Source organism: Rhincodon typus, chromosome 28, assembly GCF_021869965.1.
Source record: "Rhincodon typus isolate 14 chromosome 28, sRhiTyp1.1, whole genome shotgun sequence".
In the NCBI taxonomy this organism is placed as follows: Eukaryota; Metazoa; Chordata; class Chondrichthyes; order Orectolobiformes; family Rhincodontidae; genus Rhincodon; species Rhincodon typus.
Window position 1 is genome coordinate 6,795,349 of NC_063359.1, and position 18,990 is coordinate 6,814,338.

At 43.5% G+C, this 18,990-nt stretch overlaps 1 protein-coding gene across 1 annotated transcript in view; it reads left to right on the forward strand.

Annotated features, from left to right (window-relative positions):
• Nucleotides 1-731: 731 nt before the first annotated feature.
• The window catches only part of LOC109932915 (usherin-like), a 76,849-nt gene continuing 58,590 nt past the window's right edge, over nt 732-18,990 (forward strand). The window contains exon 1 of the mRNA XM_020531987.2: nt 732-1,156. Coding sequence (XP_020387576.2) covers nt 951-1,156 — 206 coding nt within the window. The 5' untranslated portion in view covers nt 732-950. The remainder of the gene's footprint in view (nt 1,157-18,990) is intronic.

The window sequence follows — 18,990 nt, forward strand, 5'->3', positions numbered from 1 at the left end:
GTAATTTTTTCACACAGAGGGTGGTGCTTGTATGGAATGTGGTGGAGGCTGGTACAAATACAACATTAAAAAAAAATCTAGATGGGAATATGAATAGGAAGGGTTTAGAGGCCAAATGCTGGCAAATGGGACTAAATTTATTTAGGGTATCTGGTCGGCATGGACGAGTTGGACCAAAGGGTCTGTTTCTGTGCTGTACATCTCTATGACTATGACTCTAAACAAGACATGGCTTAACAAGTTGAGGCAAACAGGCATTGGGAGTCACTGAACATGAATATTCCTGAAACCAAAGGTGTACTTGAAAGCTGTTGTGCCTTGTGGGGCAAACACAAGAAGGCCAAGTGTCAGAGGGTCATGACAATGATCTGCATTTGCCTTGATGACTGCAGGACCTGCAATGGTTGCGTTTCCCAGCCAGACTTATTGCTGTAACAACAATTTCCAGCACATTTTCTTTTTTAGTTTCCTTTGGCTGCAACTATGCAGGGCACTGTGCTTCTATGAGTCTAAGACACACTTGGTTAGAGAGGGACTGTCCCAGGCACTGGAAGAGCCAGCAGTAACATCAGAGATGAATAACTTAAGCCTTTTCTCCTGGTCTGTTCGTCAGTGTTTGCGGCTCTCAGGAGGTGGGCAGCTCCCTGAAACTGATTGGAGCCTCGGCAACATTCATCATTCCCCAAGGACAAAAGAGGGCCTGGCCCGCAGAGACCAGTCAACAGGTGAAATATGTGCCACAGCTTGGGAGAGTCAGAGTGCTGGGCAGCACAGAGTGTGACTGTGCTCTCTTCCCGCTGTGTAATTTCCCATGCGTGAAACACACTGCCTGGAATTGACGAGTGTGGCACTGACTGAGGGGCTGGAGGGGAACCTCACTCTCTGTTGTGGGGGGGTGGTGCGGTGTTGAAAGAGGTTAAACTCCTAATTCTGTTGTTTCTCTCCCGGGGATGTCACGGTGTGGAGCTGCGGAGTCTCACGCTGAGTTTGCCCAGTTGCTGTGCGCGGAGCCGGCCCGGATCCAGCAGACGGTGGACGGTCTGTTGCTGGACCTGCACCGGGACAAGGAGAAGCTGGTCCGCTCTTTCCTGGACTATCCCGGCAGCCAGGAGTTGCTCCTGGCTCTTTGCAGGTCCCTGACACCGGGGGAGACGCGGTGAGTATCTCAGGGCTCTGCCTCTATTTGGGCTATAAGGGGGATGGAGATGTGACTGGTTATAACACTCTGATGGGATTTGGTTTGCAGTTCTTAGAATCATTGTGTCCCGAAAGTATGGAAGTAGGCCATTCGGCCCGTCGAGTCTACAATGACCCTCTGAAGAGCATCCCATCCTGACCACACCCATACCCTAACCCAGGACAATCCCACCTAGCCTGCACATCCCTGGTCACTAAGGACATGTGTTGATCTCTTGTCTTGAATATAATCATTGACAGAGGCCTCTGGGTGGACAGAAGTTCATCAGCCTCTGACAGAAGTTCTATCCAATTAAAAAAAAAATCACCTCCTTGCCCATCTCTGGTAGAATGTAATATGCTGTTTATCTGTCTTAGTGTTTGACTCTGCTGGGTTGTTTCTGTGTATCTATGTAGAAGAGAGAGGAAACAAAGATCTGATGGAGAATCAAGTTAGGGATTGGGGAAATGGTATCCTGTTGGATAGACAATACGATTTAGAACCTATAATAGAGCTGGTCTGTGTCATTCATCTTTCTCCATAACTGTAGCACTGTTTTCAGAATTCCTGTGTTGCCCCTGTTCCAGTGTCCTTTTATTCACCTTTCATCTGCCTAGTGACAGACCCTGGACCCAGAGCTTTACTTGCTTGACATGCTCCCAGCCTATGGATCAATCCTGATCATCTCTCACTGGTTGACCAAGCCACCCCCATTTGTGACTGTCCATTTTACCAGACCTTGACCGTCATTCTGTAACAATGGGTTGCCACCTTTTCCCAGACCTGGGATCCCCAGCTGCACACAATGCATCATCTGGCACTTGTACAGTCTAGATAATTCACCCATTCCATATGATTAAACGCTAATATTTCCAAAATGCTCTCCGATTGTGCAATCCTGCAGGCAGTAATAAGTTACACTCGATCTTCAATCTAGTGAAATCTGTGCATCTTCAATCTGTGCATGGCACATGACATATTCCCTATATATAGGCTTAAACTTTGATACATCACCCTAATGGTCCTGCTGTCACTGCTATGCTGTACTGGGCTCTCCATTTATTTGTACAGCACAGGACGTCCATCTTAACCATACCCCCAGCCTCTCATTCATTGTTCTAAACTTCCAAACTGCAGGATTTAACTAAAGCTCACAGGTGTTGGGTTTAAAGTACTAGTGCTAGACTGTAGCCATATCCTGGTTTGCCCTCATGTCTGTCCTCTGTTTCTCTTCATTGGCTCACACTTGCCTTGTCAAGCTTAGAAACTTCTCACACAGCAGCTGCTTGTCATTAAACTTAAACCACAAGCAAAACTATACAGGACATTGGTTAGGCCACTTCTGGAAAATTTCATTCAGTTCTGATCTCTCTGCTATTGAAAAGATGTTGTGAAACTGGAAAGGGTTCAGAAAAGATTTACAAGGACATTTGCCAGGGTTGGAGGGTTTCAGCTATAAGGAAAGGCTGAATTGGCCAGGGCTGTTTTCCCTGGATTGTTGGAGGCTGAGGGGTGACCTTATAGAAGTTTATGAAAACATGAAGGGCATGGATGAAGTGAATAGTCAAGGACTTTTCCCCAGGGTAGGGGAGTCCAGAACTGGAAGGCATAGGTTTAAGGTGAGAGGGGAAAGATTTAAAAGGGACCTGTAGGGTAACTCTTTCACACAGAGGGTGGTGCAAGTATGGAACGAGCTGCTAGAGGAGGTGGTAGAGGCTGGTACAATTACAAAATTTAAAAGGCATCTGGACGGGAGAAAGGGTTTAGAGGGTCATGGACCAAATGCTGGCAAATGGGACTAGATTAATTTAGGATATCTAGTCTGCATGGACAAGCTGAAGTGAAGGGTTTGTTTCCATGCTGTACGTCTCTCTGACTCTAGACTACAAAGGGACCCAACTTTGATAAGTGGTCAGATGTCACATAATCAGGTGTCACATGGCCATTTGTCATGTGATCAAATGATAGAAACCTGAAGAGGAGCAAGAGTTGGCCATTCAGCCCTTCGAGCCTGTTCTGCCATTCTGTATGATCATGGCTGAGCATTCAGCTCAGTAACCTGTTCCTGCTTTCTCCCTTTATCCTTTGGTACCTTTAGCCACAAGAACTAATGCCTTGAACGTATTCAATCCGTCTCAGCAGCTGTCTGTGGCAGAGAATTCCACAGACTCACCTTCCTCTGGATGAAAACATTTCCCCTCATCTCACTCCTAAATGACGTACCCCATATGCTTGGAATGTGACCTCTTGAATCTAGACTCCCGAGTAATCTCATCCAACAGGCAGCTTACAGCAGTACAGTTGTAACCTTGCCTTGGGCAAGCGTGAGCAGCCAGCAACCTATTGAACCTTTAACCTCCACCTCGCTCCCAATCCTTTCCTGTATCTGGCAGCAGCTTCTAGCTGGAATGCTAGACTGGCAGATCTTGTGAGGATTGAACTGCTCCAACAAGGCATGTTAAGGATTAAAAATCTCTCTCTTGCACTATGGCTTTGCATATATCTTTGATATGATGAGTTGAAAATCAAACTACGATGTCCTCTGATGCCATAATCTCACTGGAATGTGATGCATGAATTATGTTGATATGTTGGATATGTGGGATTGAAACCAGCTGATCACAATTCTCCATGTATCAAACTCATGATTAATCATTCTCTTTCAGTTAGCCAAAATTCTTATCTGCAAATCCATCTCCCCCGCCCAAAAAAAAACCCTCCTCCCAATTTGGGGACAGCCATTTCTAAATCAGAAGTGGAGAGTGTTGTTGATTTTAACTATAAGATAATGAGATTCTATTTCATACTTCAAATTAATATGTTCAACCTTCCCACTGTGACGCACTAAATTCCTCCCCTCCATTTTGTACCTTACTTATCATTTTGCCACCTTGTGACCCTGCAACCAGCCTCCATTTTAGTTGATCTTCTCTGTATGACCATTGACTTGCCTATTTTGTCCCCAAGCCCATTATTCAGATGTTGCAGGGACACAGCTTGCCTTCTTCCTCTCTGATCCTTTGGAGTCAAAAGTACTTGGAATGCACCCTGATAGAACGATGATTGTAAACCATATTACGTAAAATGAAGGTGTCCAGATACACATCCATTATGTTTGTTTAGGTACTGGGCAGAAATTAATTGGGAAGGCTGACTTAATTCCAGTGGACTTAGACTTTTAGGATATTTTCTAATCAACCCAGTTCAGAGATATTACTACACAGCCCTGGAGCAGGTGGAACTGGAACCCAGGTCTCCTGGCCCAGAGGTAGGTACACTACTGTTGTGCCCCAAGAACTCTAGTTTTAATGAGATGTCAATGCTCTTTAACACCCGCTGTCAATCTGCATTTGGACTGAGACAACTTCATAGCTAAAGTTAATCTGGTAGTTTGATAGTACGGAATCTGAATAAAAATACATTTTGTCGAAAGTTTTCATCTTGCGCTGCTCGGGACAATTCATAAGAATGCCGATGTAAAATGGATATAATTTTTATGATGTGAGAAGAGCATGCTGATTGGTTGGTAAATGGAGCCTTGCATTTTTCTGATAAGTAAATGACATATTTGCTATATTTGAGTTTGCAGCTGCATGTGAGAATTTTCTTACATGTCTTAATGGGCTCCATCCTGTGCTCAAATTCAGCTTTCAAATAGAGCAAGCTGTCACATGGAGTTCCCTTGCCTTGATGTATTGGTTGAGAAGTTTACCAGGCCGTTCTCAACAGCTCTTTATAGCAAGCTTAACTTCATTGAGCCATATACAGGTTGGGTTTCCTACAACTCCACACACTAGAAGATTGGTCTTATTGGCACCCTCAAAAACAGGGCCTGAGCCACCTGCTTACTTGATGCTGAAATAAGGATGCAGTGAAATAGTGAGTATCTTGATTAGTTCATTTCTTGCTGCATTTACACAAACTCATGAACGAGCTTAAGGGCATCAGTTTTGGGCCTGAAAAATACTCAGAATAATTTATACTACCCTAAGGTACTCAAAAATTTGAGTAATAGGTAGCATCAAAAGTGGTGTTTGCTGCTGAAAGAATGCTACCTTCCAGCCATCAAAGACATTCTGTCTAACGCTCAAATGACTAATATGGAATATGAATTTTAGTGCAACTGTCAGGGTAGATATGTAAGCCATACCTTCCAATGGTTGGCAGGTTGTATCAAATAGTATGTCCCTTTGGCTTTTTGCAACAAGTAAGGTACCAACAGTAGACCAACCAGCACAAGCTTAAAAAACTCTAAACGCAGTGTTCAACATTACATGACTCCATGATTTCACAATATTTGCTAAATAATCCAGACTGTGCTGAGAATTATGCAGAAAATCAATTTAAGACTGTCATTGGGGTTCAGAATATGGCGCAGTTGCATTTACTGGAAGCTAGTTTGATTAATACATATGGCTGTGTTCATTGCGGATTGTTAGACAATGTATATCTGTGCTTTTCAATTAAACAAAACAGGCAACAATGATTCTGTGGTTCATGCCTCAGAGAAAACGCTTGACAAATCAGAGTCAACCTGCTTGGTTTGGCTTTAAACAAAGTGGGCAGTTAGCTGTCAGTCATCATTTAATTAGTGCATTCTTTGCTAATCAGAATCTGCTTGTTAATCAATCAAAGTAATCTTCTCATACAGAACAAAAAGAACATTATTTCCCTTTATATTAGTATTCTTGTGAACAGTCAGGATGAAAAGCTTCAGAAAAATTGTGCCTTTTTCAGCATAACTGAAACATCTTCTTGAAAGTGAGAATCTGATTTTTTTTGACCCTTACCTGTTTAAATTCACCAAAACCGTATTATTTTCACCTCCTATGGGTCTAGGAAATCCTATCCACAGTGAGTTTTGGATTCATACCTGAGTGGTAATTGTCTGTGCTTTAATAAACTGCTTTGACAATATTCAGTCCCATTCGGCAATCCTTACAGAAGTAACCTTTAATTCTTTTGAAAACTGTGCTCTCCATGGGAATCAAATACCTACGCCCTTATGAATGAAATGTCAATAAACATAGTCGAAGCTGTTGGGCTTCAACATCAATGCACATAAGAACATAAGAAATAGGAGCAGCAGTAGGCCATCTGGCCCCCTCGAACCTGCTCTACCATGCAATAGGATCATGGCTGGAGTAAGCTCCACTTACCCGCCTGCTCACCATCACCCTTAATTTCCTTGCTGTTCCAAAATCTATCTATCTTTGCCTTAAAAACATGCAATGAGGTAGCCTCAACTGCTTCACTGGGCAGGAAATTCCACAGATTCACAACCTTTTGGGCGAAGAATTTCCTCCTCAACTCAGTCCTACATCTGCTCCCCCTTATTTCGCACATCATGATTTTTGTTGTTTAAAATCAGAGACACTTCAGCATGTGTTCTGAACGTATCCTGCAGTGTTGTGGACAGATTCAGATTAAATTCTGCTGTTACTGGAGCACCATTCTGTCTTATGGACTGTGTATTGAAGTCAAGGAAGTCAATGTGAACATCATTCTGACAATTTTACAGACTGTTTCTAAGCCTTAGAACATAGAACAGTACAGCACAGTACAGGCCCTTCGGCCCACTATGTTGTGCCGAACTTTTACCCTAAACCTAAGGTTTATCTAACCTCCACCCCTACCTTATACTATCATCCATATGCCTGTCTAATAGCCGCTTAAATGCCCCTAATGAGGCTGACTCCACTACCCTCTCCGGCAATGCATTCCACGCCCCTACCACTCTCTGAGTAAAGAATCTACCTCTGACGTCTCCCCTATATCTACCTCCACTCACTTTAAAACTATGCCCCCTTGTAATAGCTACCTCCACCCTAGGAAAAATCTCTGGCTGTCCACTCTATCTATACCTCTGATCATTTTGTCCACCTCTATCAAGTCACTACCATTCAGCTCCCTGCACCTCAGTCCAGGCTGTAACCACTAGTTTAATGTTTAAGACTGAGGAACTATTAAAGCAAGCTGGCAGGTTAGTGTGAGATTTTATGAGCCCTATATTTCAGTCGCCAGACTCTGATGTGAGGTCGCTCAGAATCTGGATGCTGTAATGCAGTTATCAGAAGTCCTGTGTCTCCAGTGTAATGCTGAATCCTGCTTCTTATGAAGTTATGATTCTTGTGAACTTCCATAAAATACTGCTTCTGCCCCGGCTGGAATATCATGTCCTGTCAGTCCTACAGTCAAAGAGCTGTACAGCATGGAAACAGACATTTTGGCCCAACTCATCCATGCCGACCAGATATCCTAAATTACTCTAGTGCCGTTGGCAGCATTTGGCCCATATCCCTCTAAACCCTTCCTATTCATATACCCATCCGGATGCCTTTTAAATGCTGTAATTGTACCAGCCTCCACCACTTCCTCTGACAACTCATTCCATACATGCACCACCCTCTATGTGGAAAAGTTGCCCCTTAGGTCCCTTTTTAAATCTTTCCCCTCTCACCTTAAACCTATACTCTGTAGTTTTGGACTCCCCCCACCCTGTGGAAACTACCTGGACTATTCACTCTATCCATCCCCTTCATGATTTTATAATCCTCTATAAGGTCACCCCATAGCCTTTGACACTCCATGGAAAATAGCTCCAGCCTATTCAACCTCTCCTTATAGTTCAAACCCTCTGACCCCAGCAACATTCTTGTAAATCTTTTCTGCACCCTTTGAAGTTTCACAATGTCTTTCCTATAGCGGGGAGACCAGAATTGAGCACAGCATTCCAAAAGTGGCCTAACCAATGTCCTGTACAGCCGCAACATGACCTCCCAACTCCCATACTCAATGCCCTGACCAATAAAGGCAACTGTACCAAATTCCTTCTCCACTACTCTGTCTGCCTGTGACTCCACCTTCAAGGAACAGTGAACCTGCACCCCAAGATCCCTTTGTTTGGCAACACTCCCCAGGGCCCTACCATTGAGTGTATAAGTCCTGCCCTGATTTGCCTTTCCAAAATGCAACACCTCACATTTATCTAAATTAAACTCCATCTGTCACTCCGCAGCCCATCTGATCAAGGTCTCTGTATGTAATGAAAGATACTGTGACCTTAAGCGAGGGTGCAGAAAGGATCAACAAGAATGATGGCAGAGATGAAGGATTTCACTTCCCTGAATAGAATTGAGAAGTTGGGGTTATTCCCGTTGACAGCAGTGAAGGTTGAAAGGCGATGTGGTGGTGGTTAAAATAATGAGTGATTTGGACAAAATAATTAGAGAGAAACTTTTCCCATCAGTGAAATGGCCACGAACTAGAGGATGCTAGTTCAAGGGGATTGGCAAAAGAAGCAACACTGACATGAGAGGAATCTTTTTGACCTCCTAATTTGCGAGGCTTTGGGGAAAGGCTGGGTGAGACTAGCTTGGTGCCAACTGGGTTGGCAGGACAGCAGTGGAGCATCTGACTCCAGATTAGAAGGTTGCTTGTTCAAATTGTGTTCTTTTCTGAGAGATTTACTGCTCCTCAAACATCCAAGCTTGTGTCTTGTGGCACTGTTGTAGTGTCCCTACCTCTGTCCCAGAAGGTTTGGATTCAACCTGTGCTGGAGGTGTGTCGTGACACAACTGAACAGGTTTCTTTTAAAGATTAGCTCACTTGCTGATTTAGAGAGCCAGCACACACAGGACATCTGAATAGATTCCTCCTGTGCTGCAGTTATTTGATAATTCTATTTCATTGTCATCCCCTGGTCTCACTCTTACCTGTTTTGTTGTTAACTCAGCTCACAGCTTATTGTATGGTGGTGGCTCTTTTATTCACTCACCCATCCACATACTGTTAAAACACTGTTAGTGAATTATTGACCAGACCTAGATAGAAAAAAAAGCATTAGTCAGAGTATTCAGCACTTTTAGCTGCAGTGAGGGAGGAATCAGACAGGGAGAGTTCGTCAAAATCTAACTTAACCTTTCTTTTATCAAAACTTTATTTCACAGGATATGTGCATCACTGGCTGGGTCAGAATTTGTTGTCTGTCCTTAATTGCTGTTGAGCTGGTGGCAATGATGAGATGCTGCCTTTAACTGCTGCAATCCATGAGGTGTAGGTGGACCCACAGTGCCATTAGTAAAGGAGGAATGTGAAGGAGAGGCAATATATTTCCAAGTCAGGATCTGGCTTAAAGTGGAACTTGCAGTTGGTGGTGTCCCCATGTATTTGCTGCCCTCGTCGTTCTCATTGGTGTGTTTTGCATGTTTGGATGGTGGTTTTGAAGGAACGGTAGGCTTTTGCAGGGCAATTCATATATGGGGCACACTGCTGCCACTGTGCATCAGTAGTGGAGGATAAGAATGTTTAAAGTAGTGGATGGGATGCAGTCAACTAGGCCACTTCGTACTGGATGATGTCAAGTTTCTTGAGTGTTTTTGGAGCTGAACTCGTTCAGGCAAGTGGGGAGTATTCCATCACACTCCTGACTTGTGCCTTGTAGATGGTGGACATGCTTTGGGGAGGCACAAAGTGTGTTACGTACCTCAGAATCCCCAGGCTGTGACCTAGTCTTGTGGCCATGGTATTTCTTTGGTTCGTTCAGTTCAGTTTCTGGTCAATGGTAACCCCCAAGTGTTGTTTATAGGGGATTTAGCAATGGTAATGCCATTGAATTTCAAAGGGAAATGGCTAGGTTGTCTCTGTTTGGAGGTGGTTATTGCTTGACGCCTATGTGGTGTGAACTTGCCACTTATCAGCCCAAACCTGAAAGTTGCCCAGGTCTTGCTGCACATGGATGTGACCTGTTTACCTCTCTGAGGAGTCGCAAATGATGCTAAACATTGTGGAATTTCAGATAAATCCACCACTTCTAACCTTATGATGGAGAGAAAATGTAGGATCTTGTAGCACAGTAGTAGTGTCTCTAACTCTGGGTCAGAAGGTCGGGGTTCAAGTCTACTGGGTATGTGTCGTAACATGTAAACAGATAGATTAACTTAACTATAAGTTGACCAGGCATGTAAGATAGTTTCATTTGATTTTTGATTTGATTTATTATTGCCACATATATCGAGATACGGTGAAAAGCATTGTTTTGCATGTTACAGGCAAATCATACCTTACATAATTACATCAGGGTAATAGAAAAGGATGCAGAATATAGTGTTACAGCTACAGAGAATGTGCAGAGAAAGGTCAACTTTAATATGAGAGGTCTGTTCAAAAGTCTGATAACAGTGGGGAAGAAGCTGTTCTTGAATCTTTCAGTAATGTTTTCAAACTTTTGTATCTTCTGCCCAATGGAAGAGAGTATAACCAGGGTGAGAGGAGTCTTTGATTGTGTTGGCCGCTTTCCCAAGGCAGTGGGATGTATAGATGGAGTCAGTGGATGGAAGGCTGGTTTGCGTGATGGACTGGGTTCTGTTCACAACTCTCTGTAATTTCTTTCGGCCACGGACAGAGCAGTTGGCATTCCAAGCTGTGATATGTCCAGTTAAGATGCTTTCTCTGGTGCATCTGTAAAAATTGGTGAGAGCTGTTGTGAGCCTGCTGAATTTCCTTAGCCTTCTGAGGAAATAGAGACATTGTTGTGCTTTCTGTGTCAACGTGGATGGACCAGGACAGAATGTTTGTGATATTTACTGCTAGGACCTTGAAGCTCTTGACTACCTCCACCTCAGCACCATTGGTACAGACAGGCAAGTGTCCTCCCCACTACTTCCTTAGGTCGATGACCAGCTCCTTCATTTTGCTGATGTTGAGGGAGAGATTATTGTCTTTACACCATGCCACTAATTTCTCTATCTCTTTCCTGTACTCTGTCTCGCCGTTGTTTAAGATCGGACCCAGTACGGTGGTGTTGTCAGCAAACTTGTAAATAGGGTTATAGCAGATTGGCCACACAGTCGTGAGTGTATAATGAGTATAGTAAGGGGCTGAGTATGCAGCCTTGTTGAGGCACTGGTATTGTTTTGTGGGCTACAGTGATGCAGTGGTACCTATCTCAGAGCAGGGAGTCTCAAATCCCAACTGCTCCAGATGTGTGTCGTAATGTATCTGAACAGATTGGTGAAAAATGTCTAGGATGGAGGGAAGGTAATTGCTGAAGTTGGTTGGACCCAGGACACTACTCTAAGGAACCTCTACGCAATGTCTTGAAATTGAGGTGCTACACTTCCAACAGCCATCTTACTTTGTGCCAATTCTGAATCTGACAAATGAAGAATTTCACCTACTTCCCATTGTTTTTGATTTTGTTAGGGTTCCTCACATCACACTCAGTCAAATGTTGCCTAATGTCAAGTGAAGTCACTCCCCTCTCTGCTCTGGAATTCAGCTCCATCTCCATTTTTGGGCTCCGACTGTACTGACGAGTGGAGCTGAGTGAATGTGGAGGTACTCTGGGTGTTAGTTAGCAGGTTAACTGCTGTGTAAATACTGGTTGATAGCACTGTTGATGACAAATTTACCAGTGGTTGAGAATAGACCGAGGAGGCAGTAATTGTTTGGGTTAGTTCTGTGCTGGTTTTTTGCACATTAGACATACCTGTGCAATTTTCTGCATTAGTGAGTAGATTCCAGTATTGTAGCTACACTGGAATAACTTGACTGGGGGCACAGCTAGTTTGGAAGCACAAGTATTCATTACTATTGCTGCAATATGTCAGGGCCCATGGCTCTTCCAGTATCCAATGCCTTCAGCCTTTTTGTGATATCATGTGGTGGGAATCAAAGGTTGAAGGCTAACTAATTTATTGTTAATTATAACTGGGTACATCAAGTTCACCTGGTTAGCTTGACTAACTCTTTGATTAGAAGTTTTCAGTTGCTTAATGACATGCCAGTCTTTGGAAAATGTTGAGTTTTTTTTATTTTGCTGATGGTTCTCTTAACTAAATCTCACTGTAATATATGTTACTATGCCCTGCTATTAACCTCTGCTGCACCTTTGTTAGAAACCAGCCATTGGGAAAAATTTAATCACGTTTGACTGAAATGGTTTTGCTAACTGTTGATCGAGGAATACTGCCAGCAGATTCTTGTGGTCTGTGTGCTTGCCCTCAAAACCTAGCTATTTATTTCATTTATAAATCAGTTCTTGAGTGTCCTCCCAATCTTTCAAAGGAATATCCTTTTGAAAAGTGCTACAAATATTTGTCTCGTGACTCTTTTTTTAGTCAAAGTCTAAATCCATGCCTGTCTATCATTTGTAACACAATAAGTGTGCTCAGCTGAGTGCTATGATAGGCATGTTGAAATGTTTTTGCATTTATTATATTCTTCAGATATGCAGACTCCTCCATACTTAACTCCTTTTGTTTTGGTACAATTTGTAAGCAAATTGGATATTTAAATTTGGGGAGGCAAGATTTTCCAACAGGTAATATTTCTGGTTTTGTAGTTTGTGTGATTTATACAAATGAAGGTTGTTGGTGCTGGGATAGAAACATTTTGCTTTTCAGGTATCTACCGTAAATTTCAAGAGCGCCATGGCCAGATCTGTCAAAGTAGCTTCCAGTTTAAAGCTCTGTCCCGACAAAACACTTCGGCTCTGTGTTGATGGTTTCAAGTCCTGCACAGAGCTTAAAATCAAGACTATCTTTCAATGCAGTATCGTTGCAGCACTGCAGAATATGAGATGTCAGATTTCAGATGAGATGCTAAACCAAGGCTCCACCTGTACTGTCAGGTAGGTGTAAATGTGCCCATGATAAGGGTGGCATGGTGGCTCAGTGGTTAGCACTGCTGCCTCACAGTGCCAGGGATTTGGGTTTGATCCCAGTCTCTGGTGAATGTGCAAACTCCACACAGATGCAGAGAGAACGTCTTTTTCTGAAGAAGGGTCCCGACTCAAAAAGTCAACTTTCCTGCTCCTCTGATGCTGCCTGGCCTGCTGTGTTCCTCCAGCTCCACACTGTGTTGTCTCTGACTCTAGCATCTGCAGTTCTTACTATCTCTCAGGGAGAATGTCAAGCTACCCAAGTGAACTTGATGTACCCAGTTATAATTAACAATAGATCAGTTAGCCTTCAACCTTAGATTCCTTCCGCATGGTATTATGAAAAGGCTGAAAGCATTCTTGGCTGCCTAATATTCTGCGATATGTTTCCAAGTCAGCCTCTCAGTCTGGCTGCACTGATGCTCCTGAAGCTTGAGGAGGAACCACCTTCAAACATCTCCTAGCTGATCTTTTAAACAGCCAAATAAACCATGGTTGCAGTTATTCCCTACTTCAGTCTCTTTCTCTGAATAAGGTAGAGTGTTCATATTAATTACACGTCTTCTGTTATGGGGTTAATACCTTGGACTGTTTCAGTCAGTCATCACGATGTACTAAGACGATGGGCTGTTCATTTCTGAGTGCCACTGTCAAAGTTCTGATCTTTCCTTTTGTTCATCACGAAACATGGGAGTTGAGCAGTCTGCTTTGACACTAGGCTGAAATGTTCTTTCTCCGATCCAAAATTCTGCATTGCTTTGGCTCATCCTTAAGCAAAGAGTTGCATGAATTTCTCCGATGCTCGTGAATGTCCATATTTGTTGAGAACTCAGCTGAGACTTGGTACTGATTGTAACAAAAATACCAAAGGTCACATGATTTGCAGTAGCCATTTTCAATAGCTTGTTTGTGTACAGTTTCTAAAAGTATTGACTGAAGGTTTGTGACATACTGGGCTTGACTTCACCATCTCCCACATGGCGATTTTTTAAAAAAAAAGTACTTCATTGGCTATTACTTAAATTAAAAGTTGCCATTGTTGTACACACTCATTAGGGAGAGCTGACTGGTGGTGGTTTAACTTGAGGGTCACCACTCCTTAGGCAAGGGGAGAGGTTGAGAAGGAGAGTCTTTTTATGGTAACCTCAGCCAGTGTGGGAATTGAACACATGCATTGCAACTGAACTAACCAACCCCAGATATAACTCAGACAATATTTAAAAGGATAAGATTAGGAAATGGTCAAGGCAGATCATCTGTGTATATTGTTGCAAAATGCTTAGATCCATGCAGGAAAGCTATTTAAGCCTGCATATCTCTAATCCTGCTTTGACACTAGACTGAAATTTTCTTTCTTCAATCCAAAATTTTACATTGCTTGTTTGAACATCTCTTTGGGTCCTCATTCATTTTACTGGGGCTAGTCTATTTTGCAAATATCCAATTTTATATACAGTATTTTCATACTGACTGGGCAACGTTTATTGCCTGTCTCTAGTTGTCCTTGAGAAGGCAGTGATGAGCTGCCTTCTTGAACTGCTGCAGTACAGCATAGTGGTTATTTCAGGGGACAGTTGAGAGTCAATCACATTGGTGTGGGTCTAGAGTCACATGTAGGCCAGACTAGGTGTGAATGGCAGATTTCCTTCCATCAAGGACATTAGTGAGCCAGGGTTTTTCCCCTGACAATCATCGGTAGATTCTTAATCCCAGGAATTTTAAAAATTGAATGCAAGCACCACCATCTGCCATTCCAAAGTTTGAACCTGAACCCCCAGAACATGAGCTGAGTTCTGGATTAATAATCTAATGATAATACCACTAGGCCATCACCACCCCTTAAGAGGACAGTTTTATACATAGATCATCTTAACATGTCATGGTGCCATGGTGAGAAAACTTTTGAAATGAAAAGACAAAGTTCTTTACATGGTGAATGTTAACAGTTCAATGTGCTCCCATTGTATGTCCCAAGGGTGAGATGCTGATGAACTGTTAGTCTTATGCCAATGGAGCTGTTTAGAATTACAGAATGATACAGTAGAGGAAAGAACCATTTGGTTCTTGTCCTGTCTCTTTGAAATGAGCTATTCAAATTGTCCCACTGGTTAGCTCAGTGGGCTGGATGGTTGGTGTGTGATGCTAACTGTGTGGGTTCAATTCTCATCACTGCCTAAGGTTACCATGAAGGATTCTCCTCAACCTCCTGCTTCACCTGAGGTGTGGTGGCCCTCAGGTTAGATCACCACCAGTTGTGTCTCTCTCTTTAATGAGAGAGACGCCCCATGATGTGGTAAGGCCATGGTAACTTGACTCTCCTGTTCTTACTCTGTAGCCAAAGTATGTTGTTTCTCTTCAAGTATTTGTCCAATTTCCTTTCTCAGATCTGATGAAGAGTCATCTAGACAAGAAACATTAGCTTGCTCTCTCTACGATGTCATTTCCAGATTTTTGTTCTCCCTTCCTTTTTCAAAGATGTATTGAGTCGGCCACTCTTTCAGGCAATGGATTTCAGATCACAACAACTTGCTTCATATAAAAGAAATGTTTTTGCAAACAGCCCCTGTTCCTGAAAACATGAACATTATTCAAAATCAAATAGTAAGTAAGGGATTTACTGACAGAAGTGAATGTTTTAAAACCTGAGCAAACTAATGTACTTGGCAACTTTGGAGTGGACCTGAGTTATTTTCCAATATGCCAGTCTTATCACCCACTGAAACAAAACCGTGTTTGAGTCTGACTCTCCACCATTGTGCAGTGACAGACACAAACGTGCTGCAGAGAATGTCAGCATTGTGTATTGACGTGTAACCATGTCTGTGTCTGTCACTGCACAAAAGGGAACTTCGCATAAACAAGTCTTGAGATTGAATAGTTGCAACCAATTTCAGAGTCTGCAGGATTTGGCAATTACACTTTGCATTTAGATGAGCTAATTACATGAGGTCACAAAAACAAAGTGAACTTAAACCCTTTGAGATGAAAGAAAATGGAGCACCTTTGTAATTCTAATTTGGCAAAAGTAACATGTTGCCCATTTTAAAAAGTCAGTGCACATTTTATTCTTTGTGATGATTACCTTTTGCTCCTGATTTCTTTAATTACCTCCCAACATTTGGTTCTGGACTGAAAGTTGGATGCTTTTGGTACATCCCTGTGCTATTGTGGTACAAGCAAGTTATACATAGTAAATTAAAATCAAATTTACTGCTCTCTTCTCCCCAATCTTCATCCTTGGTTGGTAATACTAACATCACTGGAGGAGAAAGGCTTTGTAAAGTGGGAGAAGTTGTTCACTATTAATGTACTGTGTGGGCTCTGATCTGTGCAAGGAATGAGCTGCCAGAGAATGTGGTGGAGGCTGGTACGATTACAACATTTACAAGGCATCTGGATGGGTACATGAATAGGAAGGGGTTAGAGGGATATGGGCCAAATGCTGGCAAATGGGACTAGATTAATTTAGGATATCTTGTTGGCATGGATGAGTTGGACCCAAGAATGTGTTTCCATGCTGTGCAACACTATGACTCTATAACAGCTTTATTTAAGCATTTAATAGCAAAATTAAAGTCCTTGTCTGAACACAGGCGTCTTTAGCTCAGACTTGTTAGAATTGAAGGTATTGGGTTTATTTTGTTCCAAAGTGTTGCGAGAAATTTAATTCAATATTTCCTAACCATGAATGAATCCAACTGGCCTCATTCAAGCAAATGGCAAATTCACCTGAAAAGCTGAAATACTTGGAAATAAGAAGTGCGAACAAGATGGTAGGTGAAACTTCTCATTTCAAGGGCAATGAGCTATATTCCAAGTTTCCAGACAATTTCTTTTGGACTATGGTGAACATCAGAGACAAGTCTTTAAAAAAACCCTATTTAGTTATGTACCAGGTGAATCAAATTTGCATCTCTAAAGTGGATTTAGGATTTACCACTCTTATCCATACATAAAGTCATAGAACAGAATCTTACAGTGCCCTGGATGATGTGGGCTACAGCTGGAAATCTGGGACAATCACATGAAATGTCTACTAAGACCTTTTCCAGCAGAGTTGTTAACATTGAGATGAGATTCACTTGCCTCATTTAATGTGCAACTCCCTATTGTACCATGGGGTGGATCAAAACTAGATTTTGAGAATTCCCAACATGATAGTCGAAGCGGGGACCTGGTGACTGCAGTTCACTGCTTACTCCTAAGACCGCCATGTTGGGCACCTGGCACAACTGCCCCAGGGCACCAGCCACACACACCCCATGTCTGCACATTCAACATGTGCCGGCCTCACCACGCCATCATCATGGCATATCTCAGATCCACTGGTTCAATGCTGCTGCTCCTCAATGCTACACTTTGGAGTGCGTGGGCAATTATTATCCAAATGTTGCTGTAAGGACACTTTTTGTGCAGGTACAGGGTCCTATAATAAACTAGGCTGCCTTTCAGGGTTGGTCTCTTGGTGCCCTCTCACTTAGCACCGACCTGCATCTTCAAAGCATCCCTTCATTGCCTGGCCATGCCATCCCTTATAGCGTGTTGACCCCTCAGGCAGTACCCCTCACAGTACTTATGCCTTGATTTGCCTCTTAGGGGCACACACAAAGGAATGCAGCTTGTCTCAGCATTTTTCAGCCAAGCAGGCAGACACCTTCATCTAAGGTACATCAATCTCACACCCCTGGACCATGTGCCAGCCGTTTATGGCATATATGCTACAAGCAATCAGCCATGTCTCAAGGTCTAAGGGGAGTAGCCCTCCCCAAAATCCATCCAATCAGTCAGGGGGGCTTCCAGCGCAGGAAGTGGGGGGCATCCTTTGAGATCAGTTCAGGGTCATGGCCATTGTTAGGAGTTCGCATCGAGGTACTCACAGTCAGGGGGTCTGTACATCTACAGTCTGGGGAATCGGTCACCGTCAGCCCTGTGGGTCTGGTGGCCCCATCTGATGAGTTGTAGGATCGGAGTTCATAGAATCATAGAATCCCTACAGTGTGGAAGCAGGCCCATTGAGTCTTCACTGCCCCTCCGAAGAGCATCCTACCCAGACCAGCCCCCCATTACCCTATCCCTAACCTACCTAACCTGCATATCCCTGCACACCATGGGCAATTTAGCTGATGTTCAGTGCCTGGGTAACTGTTTGAGGAGTGATTGCTGTTGCCTTCTGTTGTCCCATAAATCCCAAGGGCACGACAGCGATGAAAATAGCAGAGGCCGTATCTGGACGGTGTGGGGTTTGTGTATCACGCTGTGAGGAAAGGGGCTTCAAGTTGGACCAAGGTGAGGCCCATCAATGGGCGACAGCATTACCCACAGAGCCATACATTGGAGAGAAAACAGAGGCAGGGCGCATGGAACCACTGGTGACCCTTATGTGTTATCCTACTGTGTGCAATGTACCTCCCTCCCCCGTTATTGCAGACCATTTTGTACAGGATCCAATTTGAACTGCGTTATGACCTGTGAAGTAATAGCAGTCAGAGATGGGGCCCAGTTGCTGGAGTCCCAGGGATCTGCGAAATACGCATTACTTCCACAGGGGAGAGCAACAGCTCACCCCACACCTTCACCCAGAGATTAAGGTTGGTGGCTTCCTTTGTCTGACGGCTACAGATTTAGTTACACAGAGACTCGACTGAGCAGGTTATATTGCACAGTGTGTGTATATTATGACCAATTATGAACAATGAACTGTCACTCGTGTCACCAATGTGCCCTCAAAAGATTTTGTTCCTTCTTTCCCACCCAGTACACCTCAATACCATCCCCTGCTTCTGCAACTAGGCTGGACGGATCTTGCCCTACACTGTAGTCTGTTGACCTTGAGGTTCTAGTTGGGACCCTTGGGTGGACAGTGTATTGTCTAGAGGGCCCAGACATACGGAGTGTGCTCTGCCCAGAGCCAGGCGTACCTTCCCAGACCTGCGCTCCCACAAGTCGAAGGGGTAGCAGGCAGGATGGAAGCAGATAGCCTGAGCCATCTGCAGTGGCCCAAGAGAAATCTTCTTGTCGGGCAGGGGTGGGGGGTCGGGGTTCAGGGAGGTCCCTGTGTGTAGTTACCAGTTAGATGCATACTGGCACTGCCATATCTCCGAGCAAGCAAGTGGAACTTGCAGTGATGTCAAGTTCCCCTGTATCACTGTTG